This window comes from Zootoca vivipara, chromosome 8, assembly GCF_965207765.1.
Source record: "Zootoca vivipara chromosome 8, rZooViv2.hap1.1, whole genome shotgun sequence".
Classification (NCBI taxonomy): domain Eukaryota; kingdom Metazoa; phylum Chordata; class Lepidosauria; order Squamata; family Lacertidae; genus Zootoca; species Zootoca vivipara.
Genome location: NC_142591.1, coordinates 87,176,185 through 87,197,021, shown reverse-complemented (window position 1 = coordinate 87,197,021; position 20,837 = coordinate 87,176,185). Strand labels below are relative to the sequence as shown.

The 20,837-nt window shown below is 48.1% G+C and overlaps 1 protein-coding gene across 1 annotated transcript in view; it reads right to left on the bottom strand.

The window, feature by feature from the left end:
• BOP1 (BOP1 ribosomal biogenesis factor) overlaps positions 1 to 20,146 on the bottom strand; it is a 72,612-nt gene extending 52,466 nt beyond the window's left edge. The window contains exons 1-3 of the mRNA XM_035124614.3: positions 20,028 to 20,146; positions 18,293 to 18,481; positions 8,101 to 8,220 (exon numbers count right to left, since the gene is read on the bottom strand). Coding sequence (XP_034980505.3) covers positions 8,101 to 8,220; positions 18,293 to 18,481; positions 20,028 to 20,081 — 363 coding nt within the window. The 5' untranslated portion in view covers positions 20,082 to 20,146. The remainder of the gene's footprint in view (positions 1 to 8,100; positions 8,221 to 18,292; positions 18,482 to 20,027) is intronic.
• Positions 20,147 to 20,837: the final 691 nt, after the last annotated feature.

The following is a 20,837-nucleotide window of genomic DNA, read 5'->3' as shown; positions in this document are numbered from 1 at the left end:
ACAAGACAGAAGTACTGTTTGTGGGGGACAGGAGGCGGGCGGGTGTGGAGGACTCCCTGGTCCTGAATGGGGTAACTGTGCCCCTGAAAGACCAGGTGCGCAGCCTGGGAGTCATTTTAGACTCACAGCTGTCCATGGAGGCACAGGTCAACTCGGTGTCCAAGGCAGCTGTTTATCAGCTCCATCTGGTACGCAGGCTGAGTCCCTACCTGCCCACTGACTGTCTCTCCAGAGTGGTGCATGCTCTAGTTATCTCCCGCTTGGACTACTGCAATGCGCTCTACGTGGGGCTACCTTTGAAGGTGACCCGGAAACTACAACTAATCCAGAATGCGGCAGCTAGACTGGTGACTGGGAGCGGCCGCCGAGACCACATAACACCGGTCCTGAAAGACCTACATTGGCTCCCAGTACGTTTCCGAGCACAATTCAAAGTGTTGGTGCTGACCTTTAAAGCCCTAAACGGCCTCGGTCCGGTATACCTGAAGGAGCGTCTCCACCCCCATCGTTCTGCCCGGACACTGAGGTCCAGCTCCGAGGGCCTTCTGGCGGTTCCCTCACTACGAGAAGCCAAGTTACAGGGAACCAGGCAGAGGGCCTTCTCGGTAGTGGCACCCACCCTGTGGAATGCCCTCCCACTAGAGGTCAAAGAGAACAACAACTACCAGACCTTTAGAAGGCATCTCAAGGCAGCCCTATTTAGGGAAGCTTTTAATGTTTGATGGATCTCTGTATTTTAATGTTTGATGGATTTCTGTATTTTAGAATTTCTGTTTTGTTGGAAGCCGCCCAGAGTGGCTGGGGGAACCCGGCCAGATGGGCGGGGTATAAATAATAAATTATTATTATATTATTATTCTGCCCTCACATCTTCCTCTTACTCATGGGTAGGCAAACTAAGGCCCGGGGACCAGTTCCGGCCCAATCGCCTTCTCAATCTGGCCCACAGACGGTCCGGGAATCAGCGTGTTTTTACATGAGTAGAATGTGTCCTTTTATTTAAAATGCATCTCTGGGTTATTTGTGGGGCATAGGAATTTGTTCATTAAAAAAAAAAAATCTAGTCCGGCTCCCCACAAGGGACAATAGACCGGCCCCCTGCTGAAAAAGAGTGGGAAAGTTATGATGAGTATATGAGAAAACATTGTTCGAAAGAAGATATGTTAATATGTGTAGGCTAGGGGATATGAAGGGAAATAAAAACAAAAAATAATTAATTAGTAATTTTAACAGTAAAGTAGAATTGTATTGGAAATAAATGCACGAGTGAATATAAGAGTGGAAAAGGAAGTCGAAAAAGTGCGGAGGGAAGTATAGGGGGGAGGGGGAGGGAAAGGGTGGGTAAAGGGGATTGTATCTATGTATATGACTGATTTTACCATCATTTAAGTTTGTTTCTTCTTTTGTTGTATATTTTAAAAATTTGAAATAGTCTTTTTAAACAAAATTTGAAAAAAAGAAAAAAAAGAAAAAGTTTGCTGAGCCCTGCTCTTACTCCTGGTGGCTGCCCAGTCCCACTCTCAAGCCCAGCCTTCATTTCCTTATTGGTCTCTGCATAAGCACACATGGAAGACACAAGGGGTTGCGTCCAGTGAGACTTCTGTTTCCTCCTCTCCCCAACCCATATATGCCCCCAAAATCTGCTCCCAATGGTCCCTCAAAAGTCCAGAGCTTATTTTGAGAGGCAGGGGGAGGCGGGAAGAGAGGGAAAGGAAGTCCCTTGCACCAGTGAAGCTGCAGCACTGAACTGTGTCCAGGGTTCAAGGGGTTGCCAGGAGTAACAGACTTTGTGAGGCATGCCCCAGGGTAGCAAACAATGTCCCTGAAGAACACCAAGCTACCATAGTGCTGGTCGATATGAGCTCCCATCATCCCTGGCCATGATGGGTGGGGTTAATGGGAGCTGTAGTCCAACAACATCCGGAGGGCACCAGGTTGGGGAAGGCATGTATATCATAGGACACTCAAAGTCACTACAGTGGTACCTTGCAAGACGAATGCCCTGCAAGACGAATTTTTCTCTTGCGATCTGATGGCGACTCGCAAGACGAATTCGTCTTGCGAAAAATTCGTCTTGCGAATTGCAGTTTCCCATAGGAATGCATTGAAATTTAATTAATGCGTTCCTATGGATAAAAAAAGAAATTTCAATGCATTCCTATGGGAAATTGCGATTCGCAAGACAATTTTTTTGCAAAACGAATTGACTTGCGGAACAAATTAAATTCGTCTTGCGAGGCACCACTGTAAATGGAAAGAGCCACAGAGAACCTCAGGGCTCCCCTGGCAACTTTCCATGACTCTCAAGGGGAAGGAAGCTTAAGCCTTTGGAGCATCTGTGCCCCAGAGCTGCCACCCTTTGCTGTGTTTTCCTTTAAGCACCTTCAAAGTCTGGTCAAAGCAACTTTGGTATGAGCAAGGACTTAACTCTGAGTGCAAAGCAGGGGCTCCCTACACAGCAGGGAGAGGATTGCAGCCCCTGAATGAAGCCCTGTCGATGCAGCTGAGACACCCCGTCAGGGAGAAAGTGCTGGCACGGGTTGCAGCAGCAGCAGCAGCAGCAGCACCACCACCTCAAAGCATGTCCCCTCCGCTGTGGGTCTGGCAGAGAAGCAGACATTCGCAGACAGCTTTGCTGAGCTTCACACCGTCTGCAGGAGGGAAGGATGAAGCAGCTGTGAGCTCTGGTGGGTTGGGAAGTCATGCCTGCTCGTGGTGCAGTGAGTTCAAGAAGCCGCCTGCCAGGAGCACATTCTGAATGATTCCCGCCCCCCCCAGCTAATCAGCTACTGAAAGAAGAGCTCCCTCCGTCCTGCCAGGCGCTGCACACTCTCCCCCCCCCCCCGCCACCCACCTCCTGGTCAGCTGCACCATGAAGGAGGGAAGTGGGCTTGGAACAGCCGCTGGCTCGCGGAGGAGCACTCAACGCGCCGTCATTCATTATCCACCGACATATGGAATAGTCATTGTGGGAGGAAGCAGAACCAAACAAGAGCCCCAAACTGCTTCCTCCCAGCGAGGCCTTGACAGCCTCTCCAGCTCCCGGCCATTCATCTCCGGGCAGCTGAAGGGGAGGGAGGGAGGGACGCTCGGTCTGCCCAGCAAGCAAGCAAGTGCGGCACACACAGGCAGTGTTGGGGGGGGGCAGGGAGGGGAAGGAGCGCAAGAGCAAGGGGGCCGGGGATTTCCCCAGCTCCAGCCCTCCGCCTGACGGGGACATATCTGCACAGGCAGCACCTCTGCTCTCCCCACTGTGCAGCAGCCATCTTTGCAGCCAAGCGGGGGTGCAGTGGGAGACGGTCCAAGGCGCTGCTGCGAGGAGGCAAGGCGAGCAGAGCTGCCTTATCCGGGACGGCCCAGCCAGGCCACGCCAGGAAACCAATTTATTTTGTTGTGTCTCTTCCCAGAACACACGGTAGAGAAGGAGTTGGGCGGCACGCCAGGCCCAACGCCGGCGGCTGCCAACTGAGCAGGAGCTCAGTAGGAGGAAGTTTAGTCTGTGCTCAGTGCAGGGACAGCCGTGTGGGCCTCCCTCCGCTGCTTGCTAGTCTTCGCTACACAACCCACGCAGGCCAGGAGGGCGGTGAAGATGGGGTGGTGTAGGGGGGAGAAGCACCAGCGCTTGCAGAGGGGGCAGGCAGGTGAACAGGAGCTGAGCCACAACACTGCTAGCCCAGTTCTGCTGCCAACAAGGCAACTCAGCAACACTTTTACTGCCTTCTGCTCACCTTGCAGACAGGAACCAGGTTTGCAAATAATCAGGAAGGGAAACAGGGCTATGCCAGGAAGAAAGGGCATGGAAAGGAGGGATACTGGGCCTGTAGGCAGGACTGGAGAACCAAGAGTTGTGAACTCCCCCTGGATCCCTTCCCCTCGGCCCCAAGTTTGGAAACTCCAAGAGATCAGAGGACAGTTCTGCACCAGATCCCAAACTGCATACCTATGTGTACAATCACAGATGTGGATAACACACTTCGTCCCAGCCAGGCCCTGTGCCAAGGCTCCTGGGGCCAGCCTCCCGTCCCCACAGGATGCTGCCCGGCCGGGCCAAACCTCACAAGCCAGGCACATCCAGGGGGTGAGGGGAAAGGGCTGCAACCAATTGCCTCCTCTGGAAAAGGCACCTCTTCTGGCAGGACACCTTCTGCCTTGCAAGCCTTGGCATTGCCCAGCAAAGAGCAGAGACCCATTGCCAGCTCTCCTCGCTGCTGCTTTGGCTGGTAACACTTTGTGGCACAGCTGCAAGAACAATCATCCAGCTGGACAGAATTGCCTTGGGAAGGAGACAAACTGCAAACCTAGAAGGGCTTCTCTTTTTAAATCCATGACCTCATAGCAAAACATCTCCACTTGCCGTTCCATTTGGAAATGGGTAGAGGAATGTGCCCAGACAGAAAGCCCAGGGCAGGGCAGATTTGAAAGGGGAAGACTGGGGAAACCAAGAGGAAAGATGGCGGAACAGAGGAAAGGAAGCAAAGCTCCTCCGTAGGAGTGTGTGCACGCTCATTCCACTCATTCTCCCCACGCCTCCATTCTATGCCCATCCCCAAAGGTGGACTTTGCCAAGCCTGCAGCTGCGCAGGACAGGCGCCAAGCCACTCACAATCTGACACTTGCCAGGCTGAGTCACGCTACGGGTTCAGCAAGCCCAGCATCCTGTTTCCAATGGGGGCCAGTCCTATTTTTCTCTGGAGGAGACAGAGGGGTGAGTGAGTGGGTTGTGTGGTGAAGCTCATCCTTTGCTTCCATCACTGGGTTTTTACACCCATTTTATTATCCTCAGTGTGATCATCAAGCTTTTTCCTTCTGAATGTAGGCTGGAAGACTCTGGAGCAGGGACTGTCACACTTCTAAGTTCCAACCTACCAGGAGTTCAAAGCTCTTTGCTATGCCTGAGTTTTTTTCCATTTGTGTCCTTACTGCTCCTTGAAACAACTTTCAGGGCTCCCAGTCCTCATGCCTGAAGAAGATACAGGGACTTTCATTACCTGAAGCTTTGCGTCTCTGACCAGAAGCACTGGGGGCACTGGCCTTGTCAATCTAGAGTTCAAGGGGTTATAATGCACAGTGAGAAGCACATGTCCTGAGCACAGGAAGCAGCAGCAGCATCAAGACTCTTCTGGAGGAGAGATAAATGCAATTACAGAAAGAGAGGGAGGCAGGAACAAAGCCACTGGAAGCCTCTCTGATGTCAACAGGTTCTGAATCAGTGCTCCCCTCAATGGGGCCCTGAAATAGGACCAGCTGGGGAGGGAGAGACCTTGGATTCAGACATGAAAGAGCTGTGTCCCTGGGTAATGCTCGAGACATTACACAAGCGTGCGTTTTGTATGGCCATATATTTCATTACGCTCTCAATCTCTATTCCAGACCCGGCACTTCCGCAGCTCCCGCTCCAGACCAGGTGGGCTTCTAGTCTGTGGATGCCCTGAACGCATGACTTTGCTGGGTCAGAAAGGCAAGCAGGGATTTCATTCCTGGGGATGCTAAGCCCAGGTCCAAGCTCCCTGCTCTCTTGTGGCCTCACCCACTCAGACTCCCCAAATAAGCATCCCACTCAGACAACACCATATGCAAGCAGCACTCCTCTGCGTCACCCTGGGCAGTTGGCTCTGACTGACTAAAAGCTACATGAGCAGTTGACATGGAAGCCTGTCCCAAGTCTTTCTCAACTGGCTGCTGATTCAAAGTGACACAAAGACCCTCCAGGATGCACTCCTTACCATCCAGCTCTTGGGTATTACCTGAAGAAGAGGTGTGCATGCACACGAAAGCTCATACCTATGACAAACTTAGTTGGTCTCTAAGGTGCTACTGGAAGGATTTTTTTTATTTTGTATTCACAAACCTGCCCCCCCCCCGATGTCTCTCATTTCCTGCTTCAAAGAAGAACCCAGACGGCTTTAAGCAAGTCTTCAAGGTGCTTCTGTTGCTTAGACTGGGACTACCACATAAGGAATCTGACAGAGGGACCAGGTGGAAGAATGGGAACTGGATGCAAGCAGTTGCAAATGCAGCCACATGCTTGCTAAAAAGGAATGGCAGGCAGTGCTAATGCTGTTGTGGCCTCACCCATTGTGGGGACGAGACCAGGCTGCTGGTTGGGAAAGCAGAACTGGAGAGAACCAATGGCAGGCTGGTGGAACAGGGGAATGGGGAGGGAGCTTTCCTGTCCTTCAGCCAGAAACTGAGAGTTCAAGGACTCGGGAGGTGACAGGAGGTTAGGAATACTGACCTACACTCCGCTTGCTGAGAAGGAACTAACAAGTTATTCCACTACATTACTCAAGGCAGAAGTTTCCACAAGAATGACAAAGGCAGCAAGGAAATCCCAGTCTTCTTCAACTAAAATGCCAACAAATAATTCAATTATGTCTTACAGAGCAGACTTTTGTAAAAACAACAACAACAACAAACACCTTCTTGTGCTGATTCTGTCAAGGAGAAACAGCTGTGTCCATGTGCCTCACCAGAGGTACATGACACTCAGGCCACAACAGTCAGCCAATGTCTCAAACTCAGAGACCTCCCTATTTCCTTGCACTCTTCTGAACTTTCCACCCTGCTAGGAGCAGTATTTTCCCCACCCACTTGCTTTTTGTGCAGGCTAAATACACCACACAGAGCTCCTGTCTCTCTTTTCAGTCTCCCACTACAGTGGTGCCTCACAAGACGAATTTAATTCGTTCTGTGAGTCAATTCGTCTTGCGAATCCCATAGGAATGCACTGAATTGTTGTTGTTTTGCCCATAGGAACGCATTAATTGAATTTCAATGCATTCCTATGGGAAACCACGATTCGCTAGACGAATTTTTCACAAAACTAATTCGTCTTGCGAGGCAACCTCCAATCACAAAACCCATTCGTCTAGCGAAAAAATCGTCTAGCAGGGCATTCGTCTAGCGAGGTACCACTGTATTTTGCTCCGAACTGCCTAGAAACAGAGTGCCCAGAACTTGACACAATTAGGTGTCTGCCCTTGGCCATGATGATTTCTGCAGTTTATGGCTCAGGACCGCAACTCCTCAAGGACCACCTCTCCCCATATGAACTGACCTGGTCCCCTGAAATCAGCCTCTTTTGTGACAGGTCTGTGGGGTGGCTCTGTGGCGGCTCCCTGTTTGTGGAATGCTCTCCCCACAGAGGCTTGCCTGGGACCTTTGTTACATATCTTTAGGCACCAGTCAAAAACATTCTCTTCCTAGGCCTTTGGCAAATTAAGCAATCTACGGCCTTTTAAACTGCCAGTGTGCAGAAGGGAGGTGTTAATTTTGTTTGTCACAATGGTATGTATTTTTGTGTTTTTATTTCGTAAACTGCCCTGTGATCCTAGGATGAAGGGCAGTATTGAAAGTTAATAATAATAATAAAGAATACAACTTTAAAAGGCCTTGGCTAATTTTGCAACAAGAGCATCAAGGGCTTCTTCAAAGTGCCTTACCTATTGTAACTTCCAGACCTTTTTCTGCAGCGATGCCTATCCAATTATCCTCCCTTCAACATTGTGAATATTTTCCTCACTTGTGTTTACCACCATTTACCTTCCTCATTCACCTGGAATTTAGTCCAGTTACTTAAGAGTTCAACACTAAACCATCAGAATTTTTTTCTTCCTCAAACCATGAGCCCAAGAAAGTGCAGCCTCTTACATTTTGCCTGAGGGAAGGTAAACAATGGTCCTCATCCGACCTCAAATCCCCCACACATCCTCTTGCAACTTTGCAGGCACAAGCCAACCTAATTGCCCCCCCTCCACCAGCCCTTTTCTCACTGCCCTGGAGCCACCCCATAATCCACTTCTCTGGGCCCTGTGTGTGACTAACAGCCTCATCCACTGCTCTTAAGTTTCTTGCAGGATATCAAGTCAGTCTCCCCCCACCCCCCAACACCAGCAACAATTCCTCTGTAAAGAACAAACATCATTGTAACCCATGCAGCCAAATGTCCATATGACAGAAAAAATGGGTCAGCAGTGGTTGAAAAAGCACACAGGAAACACAGAGATACAAGGAGCCAACTCACTTTTCATTCAAAGAGCAGGAGACCATGATTTGTTTAGCACTGCCCACAGAGTAACATGGAACAGGAGACCACCTTACCTCCTCATCGGAGCTGTCTTCCACATATTCATTCTGCAAGAGTGACTCCTCCTGTGGATTGTGTTCTGTGCCCTTGATCTTACGGTGCGATCGCACTTTCTTCTTGGAAACCTCTTCAGCCTGAAAGACAAGCAGGATGGCAGGAAAGAGTTACCACGTACAGGCAGCGAGAGGCTGTGTGTCTTACACAAAATGGCCAGCAATGAACACTCAGTGTAAGGAGGGCCTCCCTCCCTTGGGCTATAGGCTAAAGTCTTCTACTAGGTACAGCCTGGCGCTCCCTCTCAACACATGAAAAAGACATCGCAAAACGTTGAGACCTGGAGCCACCCTCTCCCAGGAGAATCTCAGAATTGTAGATTTGGAAGGGACCCAAAGGGTCATCTAGTCCAACCTCCTGCAATGTAGGAATCTCAGCTAAAGCATCCATGGCAGATGGCCATCAAAGCTCTGTCTAAAAACCACCACCTTCCAAGAGAGTCCACCACCTTCCAAGGGAGTTTGTTCCACTGTTGAACAGCTCTTACAGTCAGACATTTTTTCCTGATATTTAGTGGGAATCTTTTTCTTGTAACTTGACGCCATTGGTTTGAGTGCTGCCCTCCAGAGCAGGAGAAAACAAGCTTGCTCCCTCTTCCGTGTGACAGTCCCATGTGACGGATATTTGAGTATGGGGAAAGTGGACAGAGAAAAGTTTTATCCCTCTCTTATAACACTAGAACTTTGGAGGCATCAAATCAAGTTGAATGTTCAAAGATTCAGGACAGATGAAAACAAGTGCTTATTCGTGCAGCACAGTTAAACTGTGGAACTCACTCGCACAGGTGTTAAGAGACAGCCACCAACTTGGATGCCTTTAAATGAGGATCAGACAGATTCATGAAAAAAGGCTTTCAATGGCCACCAGTCATGATGGAGGCTATTCTCTGCCTCCACAGATGGATGGACCATGAAAGCAATGCTCCACCTCCACACCTGGGAGGCTTCTGAATGAATACCAGTTGCTGGAAACCACAGGATGGAGAGGGCTCTTGTGCTCATGTTCTGCCTGCAGGCATCTGTTTGTCTCCTGTCGGAACAGGATGCTGGACTAGATGGGCCATTGGTCTGATCCAGGACAGACAACAGAAAGCATTTCTTTGCAGAATGAACCCCCTCCCCAAGTTAGTTGTCAGAGAATGTCGTGATGGCCGTCTCCTTATGTAAAGTCAGGGAGGTAGATGGGCAAATTTGCATATAGGTCACCCTTCCTCAAGGTGGGAGCCCCCCACTGTTTTGGACTACAAACCCCATCAGCCCCAGCCTCATATGGTCATGCTGCCCAGGGCAGTTGGGAGCTGTAGTCCAAAGCAGCCAGAGGGCACTTTTCTGGGGAAGGCTTCCCTAGACCATCCTGCACAAACACCAGATGACACATCAAGCAGTGCTCTCTATGCTTTATGCATGGACGGAATGGAAACTTTCCGTTCTTTAGATGGCTCGGCCTATCAGCAGCCATGAGCTAAGAGGCAGCAGGCGTCTTCTGCATGTACAACAGCAGCAGCAGCAGGATAAGGCTCCTACTTTCTACGCCGTGTTTGTGGGCATCCTGAAGGCATCTGGCTGGCCACTCTTGGCAACAAGAGGCTGGGCTAGATGGAAGCACCTTGGTCTGGTCCACCAGGGCTGTTCTTAGGATTTGAGAAAGGACAGGATCCAGCCCCAGCCAGATTCCAGCCCACGGGCCTGGCGTTCCAGACTGCACCTACGCCTTGGCCTGGCGTGCGGGTGCAGGCAGAGCTGCACATCCTTCCCTGTTAAAGAGATTCACCCTCCTCCCCCGCTCAGAGGGGACCCAGCCTGGAGTGGGTTTTACCGGAGGATTTGACAGAATAATCAGAAAAGCAGCCCTACAAAGCACCCCTCCTGGGAGCAGTAAAATCTGCACAGTGTGTGATCACCTTCTGCTGTACGCAACCCATAACACAGCCCTTTCTGCCCCCCCCCCTCTGACTTCCACCCTTCTGGCCAAGGGGAGAAAGTGGGGCTGGGGGCCTAGAAAGCACAGGGCCAACTAGAAGATGGGATTACAGCAAAAACAAAGGCTTTATTAAAGTCTTTTTAAAAAGGAGATCGGAGGTAAGTTTTTTCCCAGGCTTTTGGCATTGAGAAGGTTTTGTCTGTCTCTCCCGCTCTCCTCCCCTCGTCCTCCTTCCTCCTAACACTCCATGAGCTTGGAGCAGAGCCCCATTCTGCAGAAATGGGCCACTGGTGCAGCAAGCCACCCTGGCGGCCTGCCAGGTCATGCCAAGGAGGCCCAGGGTCACTGCCAAGGGTACCCTGGTCTAGCAAGACTGGCCCAGCTCCTCATCCCTCACAGGCACAAGAGCCGCTTCTCAGTGCACCTCCAGAACAAGACATGTGGGGCAATGCTGCTGTGGAGACACCCGCAAACCAAAGCGCCCCTGCAATGACCAAGCTCCCCTTCCTGTTGCTGCGCTCATGTCCCTCCGGCAATCAGCTGGAAGAGAGCTAGGACAAGGCAGGCTGATGTGGGTTCTTCAGACAACACCAGCAAGTGCGTCTCCTCTGGCAGAACGTTCCAAGGCTCATGCTTTAAGGCTCATTTGTTCATTTTGCAGATGGAGGGGGCAGGCTTGTGCCACCCTCCTGACTCAGGAGATGTAGGGGCTTAGGTGAGATGAAGGGTAAGTTTCTCCCAAGCAGCTTTTATTAAGAGGCATATAAAAGAATTCCCTTGGTGACACCTAGCCTTGATACGTGCTGGGAACCTTCCTTCTTGCACAGCACTCTTGTTCTTGGATTTTTCTACAGCCACACTGGCTCTCTGCATTTTTTCATTAATGGACACAAAACGGGGCCTTGCTTCCTGCCCTGAGCAGTCAGTTCAGAGGCTCCTGCAGGAAGGTGGGCAAAGAGGCCGCCAGAGGGCAGCATGCAACACCAAAAGGAATGTGCAGGGGGTGGGGCAGGAGAGACAGCCAGGAAAAGCAATCGGAAGGAGTAATTGCAGCAGCTGTGGCAGCCAGGGCTTCCGAGGTGAAGAGGTCAGGCTGTGAGGCCGCTGTGCCTGCATCTGCTGATTCAGCAATGCTTGTGGTCAGGTGAGAAGCACTGGCTGGTGCTGAAAACTCACTTCACCATCAGCAAACGGCCTGTGCAGAAGCCACTGAGACAGTTCAGTTCTTGAACGGGCGGCACAAGGGTCTGTTCTGCAACTCTTCTCTACTTTTCAGTAACCGTCTGCAAGACTCCTTTAATCTGAAAACTGTGTTGCCGTATTTATTACATTTGTACTGTCCACCAAGAAAACTCTTCTAACGTGGCTAATGCCTTTTCATCAGAAGCTCTACAAGTGCTTCTTCAATTCTCTCTTTGGCACCACGGGGCATCACCAAGGAAATCCAGGACTAGCAGGACTGAGCTCCTCTGTGCAGAGGATACTGGTCCCATGCAACTCTCCAATGCCAAGCTTCCTCCCTCGCAAGGTTAGAGGGGTGCAAGTTCCTCTGTTCCTTACCATCCCGCTTCCTAGGAGGTCTGTGAAGTCGAGTGCCCTCTTCATTATATGAAACTTGAATCCTAGCCTTCCTTCAGGGAGCTAAGGCCAGCACACACATATCGCCTCTGTAGTTCTAACTCTGTGTGAGGTAGGTTAAGCTAAGTGACTAGGATGTGCCCAAGGCCAACCTTGGAGCTTCACAACAGAACAGCAATGGCACCCAGGCTCCCCAGGCCAGCAGCCTGTCGCCCAATGAACTACACAGGCAAAAGCTGGCCACTGCGGCTGAAGGCCTGCCAGTTTTCCAAAGATGAAACTGCCTTGCCTCCCGCTGTTTTGTGTCTGAACACTGCACAGAATTGTGCATGCTTGCAACTTAAGACAGCTTTCCAGGGACAAAGAATCATCTGTTTATCACAAATTTATCCATCCTGAGTCAGCAGCATCAAGGGAAGTTTCTTCAGCCCTGGGTGAAGCATCTTCCTTTGCTTCCTCCACCTCCTCCTGTTTCTATGCACAAGAGAGGAGGTTTTGCCTTGAGGTAGGAGACCCACCAGTAGCAATATAGAAGAATTCCCAACTTTGGAGCACGCGGCCGAGCTGCAGCACGCACAGGAGCTTTTCATCCCCATCGCCGGCTGATGGTTGCCTATTCTGTTCTACACGTTCATGCTCCCCAGGATCCCTGCCAAGTTGACTGACTGCCAAGCCCTGATGAATAAGGCAGATGACAGAAGCAGAGAGGCCTGGCAGTATATTATATATTTGCTATTATTTTTATTTGCAATGCACAGAGCATCAGGCTCTTGACACTGAAGAAACTTACTGTCTAAAGCCAAGCCAGCGGAAAAATTGTGTGCTGGGAGAGGGGACAGAGAAAGGGCAGAATTCCTCAATACCTTCTTTGCCTCAAGTCTTCTCCAAAAAAAGAAAACAATGCCCAACCTGAAGAATATGGAGCAGATGATTCAGCAGGGGAAACACAGCCCAGAATAAGTAAGGAGGTAGTACAAGAACACTTGGCTAGTTTAGATGTATTCAAGTCTCCAGGGCCAGATGAACTACATCCAAGAGTATTAAAAGAACTGGCAGAGGTTATTTCAGAACCACTGGCAATAATCTTTGAAAATTCCTGGAGAACAGACGAAGTCCCAGCAGACTGGAGGAGGGAAAATGTTGTCCCGATTTTCAAAAGGGGGGAAAGAGAAGACCCAATTACCACCCAGTCAGCCTGACATCAATACCATGAAAGATTCTAGAGCAGATCATTAACGGTCTGTGAGCACCTAGAAAGGAATGCTGTGATCACTAAAAGTCAGCATGGATTTCTGAAAAACAAGTCATGTCAGACTAATCTGATCTCATTTTTTGACAGAATTACAAGCCTGGTAGATCAACATCTTATTCAACATCTTTATCAATGACTTGGATGATGGGCTTGAGGGCATCCTGAGCAAGTTTGCAGATGACACCAAATTAAAAGCCTTTGCGGATGATTTAGTATTGACTTTGCAGGACCCAGAAACCAGCGTAATCAAAGCGCTGGATATAATTCAGGAGTTCAGACATGTTGCGGGATTTAAATTGAATAAGACTAAAACGAAAGTTCTAGAGAAGAACTTGTCATTAGAGGAAAGAAACAAGATACAAGAGACTACAGGCTTGATGTTTGTAAAAAGGGTGAAGTACTTGGGCGTGAACATGACTGCAAAAAATCTGAGCTTGTACAAAGATAATTATGAAAAGATGTGGAATGAGATTAAGAGGGATTTGGATATATGGTCTAGTTTAAAATTGTCAATTGTTGGGTAGAATATCAGTTATTAAGATGAATGTATTGCCGAGAATGCTATTTTTATTCCAAGCACTACCTATAATTGATAAGACAAAATGCTTTAAAGAATGGCAAAAGATACTATCTAAATTTATCTGGCAGGGGAAAAAACCCAGAATTAAGTTTAAGATTTTAACAGACACTAAAGATAGGGGGGGGGATTTTCCCTGCCAGATCTGAAATTATACTTTGAGGCTGCTGCCTTATGTTGGATGAAAGAATGGTTTTTGTTGGACAATACTGCTGTACTAGACTTGGAAGGCTTTGATAATGTTTATGGATGGCATGCATATCTATGGTATGACAAAGCGAAGGTTTATAAAGGGTTTAAAACCCATATAATTAGGAAATCATTGCTAAATGTATGGATGAGGTACAAGGATTTGCTAGAGAGTAAAACGCCCAGGTGGATCTCACCTTTGGAAGCTAAGGCCTTTAAAAGGCGAAATATGGAAGCTAGGTGGCCAAAGTATAAGGATATCTTAATACAAGAAGGAGGCCAATATAAAATTAAACCATATGATCAGTTGAAAGATGTTTTTTATATGATTGGCTACAGTATCATCAAATCAATGAAGTGTTTAAAATGGACAAAAAATAGGTTTTCAAATGGAAGAATCCAAGCTGGAAACACTTTTATTAAATTCAAAAACTAAAAATCTTTCCAAAACGTATAATTTACTGCTGGAGTGGCAAACTAAGGATGAACAAACAAAGTCAGTAATGATTGATTGGGCTAAAGATGTTGGACATAATATAATGATGCAGGATTGGGAAAGAATGTGGAAAAAATCCATGAAGTTTACTGCATGTAATGTTCTAAAAGAAAATATGCTGGAAATGATGTATAGATGGTATTTAACCCCAGTTAAGTTAGCAAAGATGTACCACACACATGATAATAAGTGTTGGAAATGCAAAGTAGCAGAAGGGACGTTTTATCACATGTGGTGGACCTGCCCCAAAGTAAAAGACTTCTGGGATAAGATTTACAATGAATTGAAGAAAATGTTTAAAAATACTTTTATTAAAAAACCAGAGGCCTTTTTGTTGGGAATTGTGGGGGAAGAAATACCAAAGAAAGATGTTACTGTTTTTTTGTATGCCACAACAGCAGCGAGAATGTTGATAGTACAGAAATGGAAGACCCAGGATATACCATCAGTGGAAGAATGGCAGGTGAAAATGTTGGATTATATGGAACTGGCTGATCTGACCGGGAGACTTCGTGACCAGGGGGAGAAGGCGGCGGAAGAAGAATGGTCGAGTTTTAAAGTTTATTTGAAGAAATATAGTATTTTGATTGATTAATAAGATATGGATTTTGAATCACAGTAGAAGTTGTAGCGTAGATTAGGAGTAAGGGAGAAAAGATAAGATGATAAATGTAAATAATGGATAGTAGAATCAAGAATTAAGAATTTGAGAAATTATAGAAATGGTCTATGAGATAGAATTGCTAAACAGGATTAATAGTGAATCGCAGCAAATAAGGAGTTGAGGAAGTCACAGCACAATGATTAGAACAATGTTAAGAACTGTGAAAGTTTATACAATTTTTATTTGTGTGTTTTATTTGTATTTTTGTTGTTATTGTTTTGATTGTGTTAAATGTGTTGGAAAAAGAATTAAAAAAATTTTGGGGAAAAAAACAAATTGGGAGGAGTGGCTAATACCCCAGAGGACAGGATCACACTTCAAAATGACCTTAGCAGATTAGACAACTGGGCCAAAGCAAACAAGATGAATTTCAACAGGGAGAAATGTAAAGTACTACACTTGGGCAAAAAAAAATGAAGGGCACAAATACAGGATGGGTGACACCTGGCTTGAGAGCAGTACATGTGAAAAGGATCTAGGAGTCTTGGTAGACCACAAACTTGACATGAGTCAGTAGTGTGATGCAGCAGCTAAAAAAGCCAATGCAATTCTGGGGCTGCATCAATAGGAGTATAGCATCTAGATCAAGGGAAGTAATAGTACCACTGTATTCTGCTCTGGTCAAACCTTACCTGGAGTACTGTGTCCAGTTCTGGGCACCACAGTTCAAGAAGGATACTGACAAGCTGGAACGTGTCCAGAGGAGGGCAACCAAAATGGTCAAAGGCCTGGAAACAATGCCTTATGAGGAATGGCTTAGGGAGCTGGCTATGTTTAGCCTAGAGAAGAGAAGGTTAAGGGGTGATATGATAGCCATGTTCAAATATATAAAAGGATGTCATATAGAAGAGGGTGAAAGATTGTTTTCTGCTGCTCCAGAGAAGCGGACATGGAGCAATGGATTCAAGCTACGAGAAAGAAGATTCCACCTAAACATTAGGAAGAACTTCCTGACAGTAAGAGCTGTTCAACAGTGGAATTTGCTGCCAAGGAGTGTGGTGGAGTCTCCTTCTTTGGAGGTCTTTAAGCAGAGGCTTGACAGCCATCTGTCAAGAATGCTTTGATGGTGTTTCCTGCTTGGCAGGAGGTTGGGCTGGTTGGCCCTTTTGGTCTCTTTCAACTCTATGATTCTATGATTCTAAGTGAGCACCACATGCCAAAAGCAGCTGCTCAGTTCAGCTGCAACAGGAGGGCCAGAGCATGAAAAGCACTGACAAGTTCTCTTAGTCAAAACAGGTCGGATCATGGAGAGCAGCAAAGCCTCACAGATCAACGTATCAGGGAGTCCTAATAGGAATGCAAATATGGGAATGCAAATATGCCAACCACACTAGGAGGCCTATCGAAAACCAATTACTCAAGTAAGCACGTCAATCCACACATTCAAAAGCTTGCCTGGTCACCTCATCTCAAAAAGGAAAGGGTCCAGAAAAGAGCCATCAAAATAATCAAGGGGATGGATTGTTTAATGTTTATGTTTACTTGTTTAGTACACCGTTTGCTTAATTGTTCCATATAATTTGTTCAAAATCATTGGTTTTTCATGTAAATTATCAACATGTTTTATCTTAAATAAATAAATATTGCAGAAAATAATAATATGCAACTATTATCGCTCTACATAAAACCTAAAATTTATGTTTATTAGTTCACAATTTAACATACTGAGAATAAATGAGTCAAATTCCTATGTTTTCATCACTCGTAGTGAGGCAAAATTTCAATCTGTAGGAGCAGGGTCTAAATATTAAAAATTTCAAATTTCAAATTTGACTATGTTTATACCATACGCCTGATATAAAATCAAGGGAGGAAACATTTTCCCAAAAAAGTTTTTTATGACCCACCCTAATATCCATGGTAGAGAAGTTGAGCCCCTCCCTTGCCACCTCTCTGATAGGTCCTTGAGACTGTCCACAGGCCACACCCCTTACCAGCCCTCCTTGGCACCCTCCTGAAGTGCTGTTGCCTGGCTGGAACGTGTCCTTGAATGTGCTAATGCCTCTTCCTTGCCTGCATGGAGGTGTGTGCACTTTCCTTTCCTTTTGCATGGCTAGAACATACAAAGCTAAGTCCCATTCTTTGCCTCACCCACAATTAACATGTGACTGCTGGAAGGCTGCCTATGAGGGAATGAGGACCTTGAGCTGAAGTTTCCACACCCCTTCCAGACGTAACTTAAATGTTAAAAAAACCAAAGGAACTTAAAACTCTTGGCTTACTAATACATTTTAGCAACCGGAGAACTGTGCATGCTTCACACAGGGCTGTATCCAAAGCTACTGTTCCAACTGCACAATACTCCCATTTGCACAATGGCTCTTCCTCATCCTCTCTCCTGCAGCCTCCATGCACCCCGAGAATAGACTTTCTGGATCATTTTTGGGGGTGCACAGGGAGAAAAGGGGAAGGGGAAGCTCTGTTGCATAAGTGGAATTCCACCACCTGAAAAACATGAATTACAACTTTGAAGCTGCTGAGCTTGCCAAACATTGTATGTGCACCTGAACTTCTTAAACGGGAAACTTCCCAAGGAAAACCAACTTCACTGCAAAATGACAAGCATAACATACAAACTGAAGGGATAGCTCAGACGGCAGAGCACAAGGCTCTTAATCTCAGGGTGGTAGGTTTGAGTCCCACTTCGGGCAAAAGATTCTTAACTTGCAAGAGTTGGACTAAATGACCCTTCCAAGTCCCTTCCAACTCTACAATTCTATGAAATGAAGAAATGCAACATATGTGTATTATAGTGACAGGAAGACAATCTCTGAAGCGTTGCCACTGAAGGAATACAGTGGTACCTCGGGTTAAAAGCTTAATTTGTTCTGGAGGTCCATTCTTAACCTGAAACTGTTCTTAACCTGATGTACCACTTTAGCTAATGGGGCCTCCCGCTGCCGCTGCGCCGCAATTTCTGTTCTCATCCTGAATATTAACCCGAGGTACTACTTCTGGGTTACCCTGGAGAAGAGAGGGTTAAGGGGTGATATGATAGCCATGTTCAAATACATTAAAGGATGCCATATAGAGGAGGGTGAAAGGTTGTTTTCTGCTGCTCCAGAGAAGCGGACACGGAGCAATGGATTCAAACTACAAGAAAGAAGATTCCACCTAAACATTAGGAAGAACTTCCTGACAGTAAGAGCTGTTCGACAGTGGAACTTGCTGCCAAGGAGTGTGGTGGAGTCTCCTCCTTTGGAGGTCTTTAAGCAGAGGCTTGACAGGCATATGTCAATAATGCTTTGATGGTGTTTCCTGCTTGGCAGGGGGTTGGAATGGATGGCCCTTGTGGTCTCTTCCAACTCCATGATTCTATGATTCTAGTGGAGTCTGTAACCTGAAGTGTCTGTAACCCGAGGTACCACTGTATGTGATTTCTTTGTCCAGAACCTCCTTCTTGAAAAGCTACATGAGAAGAATCACCTAAAGACACAGTGCCATAGACACAGCACTCCAGAGTATTCTATACTTACAAGCGTATTTTCAGAGGGCAAGACACCTTCTGACTTCTCCTCGACCCCACTGTCCTGGTCTTCCTCCTCATCCTCTGTGATGCTGTCACTCCCAGAATCCTCTAGTCCAGAGAATACACTTTCATCACTGTCTGTCAGATCATCACTTTGCCCTTCTTGCTCCTCAAGGGGAAGGATGCTGAGGAGAGGCTGCCAGAAGGAAACAGAAAGCATTAGAAGAGTTTACTAGCAGCTGTGTCAAAAATCCCTATATTGTAAGCCACCCTGTGATCTTTGGATGAAAAACAGTATAGAAATTTAAAAAATCATCATCATCCCCTTGTAGGCCAAAAGGTTCTTCCAAACAACGCTACAAGCATCGCTTGTGATGTCAATAGGCTGCAGAGACAATAACTAATTACCGTCCTTCCAATAATAGCCTTGGGCACCAGAAACATACCTTGCCATTCAGATATGACTCTTGTCTTCAACAACCCACTTACCCAACAATGCTAGAGACCCAGTTCTTTTACCCAGCTTCCAGCATCGCTACTCAGTTTTCAGTCCAAACTTAAAAATGGAAAGTGTAATGGTGGTGGTCAACAACAGGTTTAAAGACTCTCTCAAGGCAAATCTTTAAAAATGTAGTATGAGCACCGACAATTTGGAAACACTGGCTTGTGAGCGCTCCAATTAGAGAACAGCCTTTAGCAAAGGTGTCGTGGACTTTGAAGACGCTGGAATTCACGACGCAAGAGAGAAACGTGCCAAGAGGAAGGCATGCTTGGTAAACCCTTACCGTTATCAATCCCCACACGGAAAACTATGTCCCCACTGTGGAAGGACATGTGGATCCAGAATTGGCCTCCACAGTCACTTACGGACTCAATGTTAAAACTGTCCATGGAAGACAATCTTACTCGGCTACAAGCAATCGCCAAAGAAAAAGACCCAGTTTTCTTATATATTTCTTTATTTTTTTTTAAAGTAATGGTGATGAGGATGGTGCCAAGTGCCCAGAGAGCCCTTCCGCCTCCTGATAAGCTAGAAACTGCTGCTCATCAGGAGCTCTGGGGGCACCGTCCTCATCCCCATCACTAGATTTCTATAGTGCGCTTCATCCGAGGACCACACGGTGCTTTACAACACAACACGTGAAGGTTCTCACACCATACCTCATGCCCCTGGCCCACCTGACCTAGCATTGCCCACTCTGACTGGCAGCCGCCCCCCAGGATCTTGCCACCATTCTGCAGCCAGGGCTGGGCCTGCCTGTCATGGCTCCCCAGGCGCTTCTCGGGGCTCCAACTGCCCCAGGGAGAGCCTGTGGCGGCAGAGCGGGTAGCAGAGCGGGTCAAGGGCTGAGGCAGGTCTGGGTTCGAATCCTCCACGGGGCCACGTGATGCTCACGGGGCGTGGCCTGGGGGCGCAGCCGCAGCCGCCCGACCTTGCAAGCCCCTTCCAACTCTACAATTCTATGAAATGAAGAAATGCAACATATGTGTATTATAGTGACAGGAAGACAATCTCTGAAGCGTTGCCACCTCGCAGGGCTGTTGTTCTAGAATGAGGAAGGGGCGGGCCAGGTCCCTGGCCCCTGGGAGCGGAGGGCCCAGCAACTCCCGGAGGGAGGCCCCCTTTTCTCCCGGGGGTCTCGGGGGAGGGGCTGCCCCCTCTTCTCCTCCCCCACTCCCAGGCCAGTGGCCACCCCGGAGCGGGGCCTCCGCCCTCCGTCCCCTCGCGTCCCGGCCCTCACCCGGCTGCTGCTGCCGCCGCCTCCGTTGCTCCCCTCGCCCCCGGCGGCCTTCATGCTTCCCCCTCAGAGCCGCCTCACGTCCCCGCCGCGTGCGCTCGCCGCTCCAGCTGCTCGCAAGTGCGCAGGCGCGACGGGAAGGAACACGCCCCGCCCCTCCTCGCTCGCTCGCGTGCGTCGTCGCGCGGCCTTCGCCTTGAAGCGGACGGAGCGGGATTTCTCTTCGGTCCGCTCAGAGCGAGGTCGCCGTCTTTGCCTTAGCGATAAGATTCAAATACCGGCGGGGAAAGCGGCTCTGAGGGGAAACCTGAGGGGAGAGGTCAGAGGTCAAGCTGTGACGTCAGCACACGCGCGCCGGTGTACTTCTCAGTTCCGCGCGTGCGCCCCACAGGCCCGAGTTGCAAAAAATCGCGCCTACAGCGCAGGCGCCACGATCGCATAAGTCTACGGTCGCAGGGAATGGCTTCGAAGGGACCCTGATGCACATAGACACACGAAGCTTAGACGTGCATATCGAGCCCAGCTTCCGGGAACTCTTTTCCTTCCCCCTTTTCCTCCGAAATGAGAGCTGTCAGTAGAGAAAGCTGCTCGTTACGGGGTATATTTCCACCACGTGTGCTGTCAGAGCCGGGATGGTGGACTAGATGGGCCATTGGCCTGATCCAGCAGGCTCTTCCTCTATTCTTAAACAATAGAAAACTGCAAGACTTCAGCATAGTTGTGATTCAGCAACAGGCAGCTGTCACTCCAAACCCCACCACCTGCTCAATGAAAGGGAGCAGCAAAAATAAAGCTCTCCTTTACCTTTGTGTG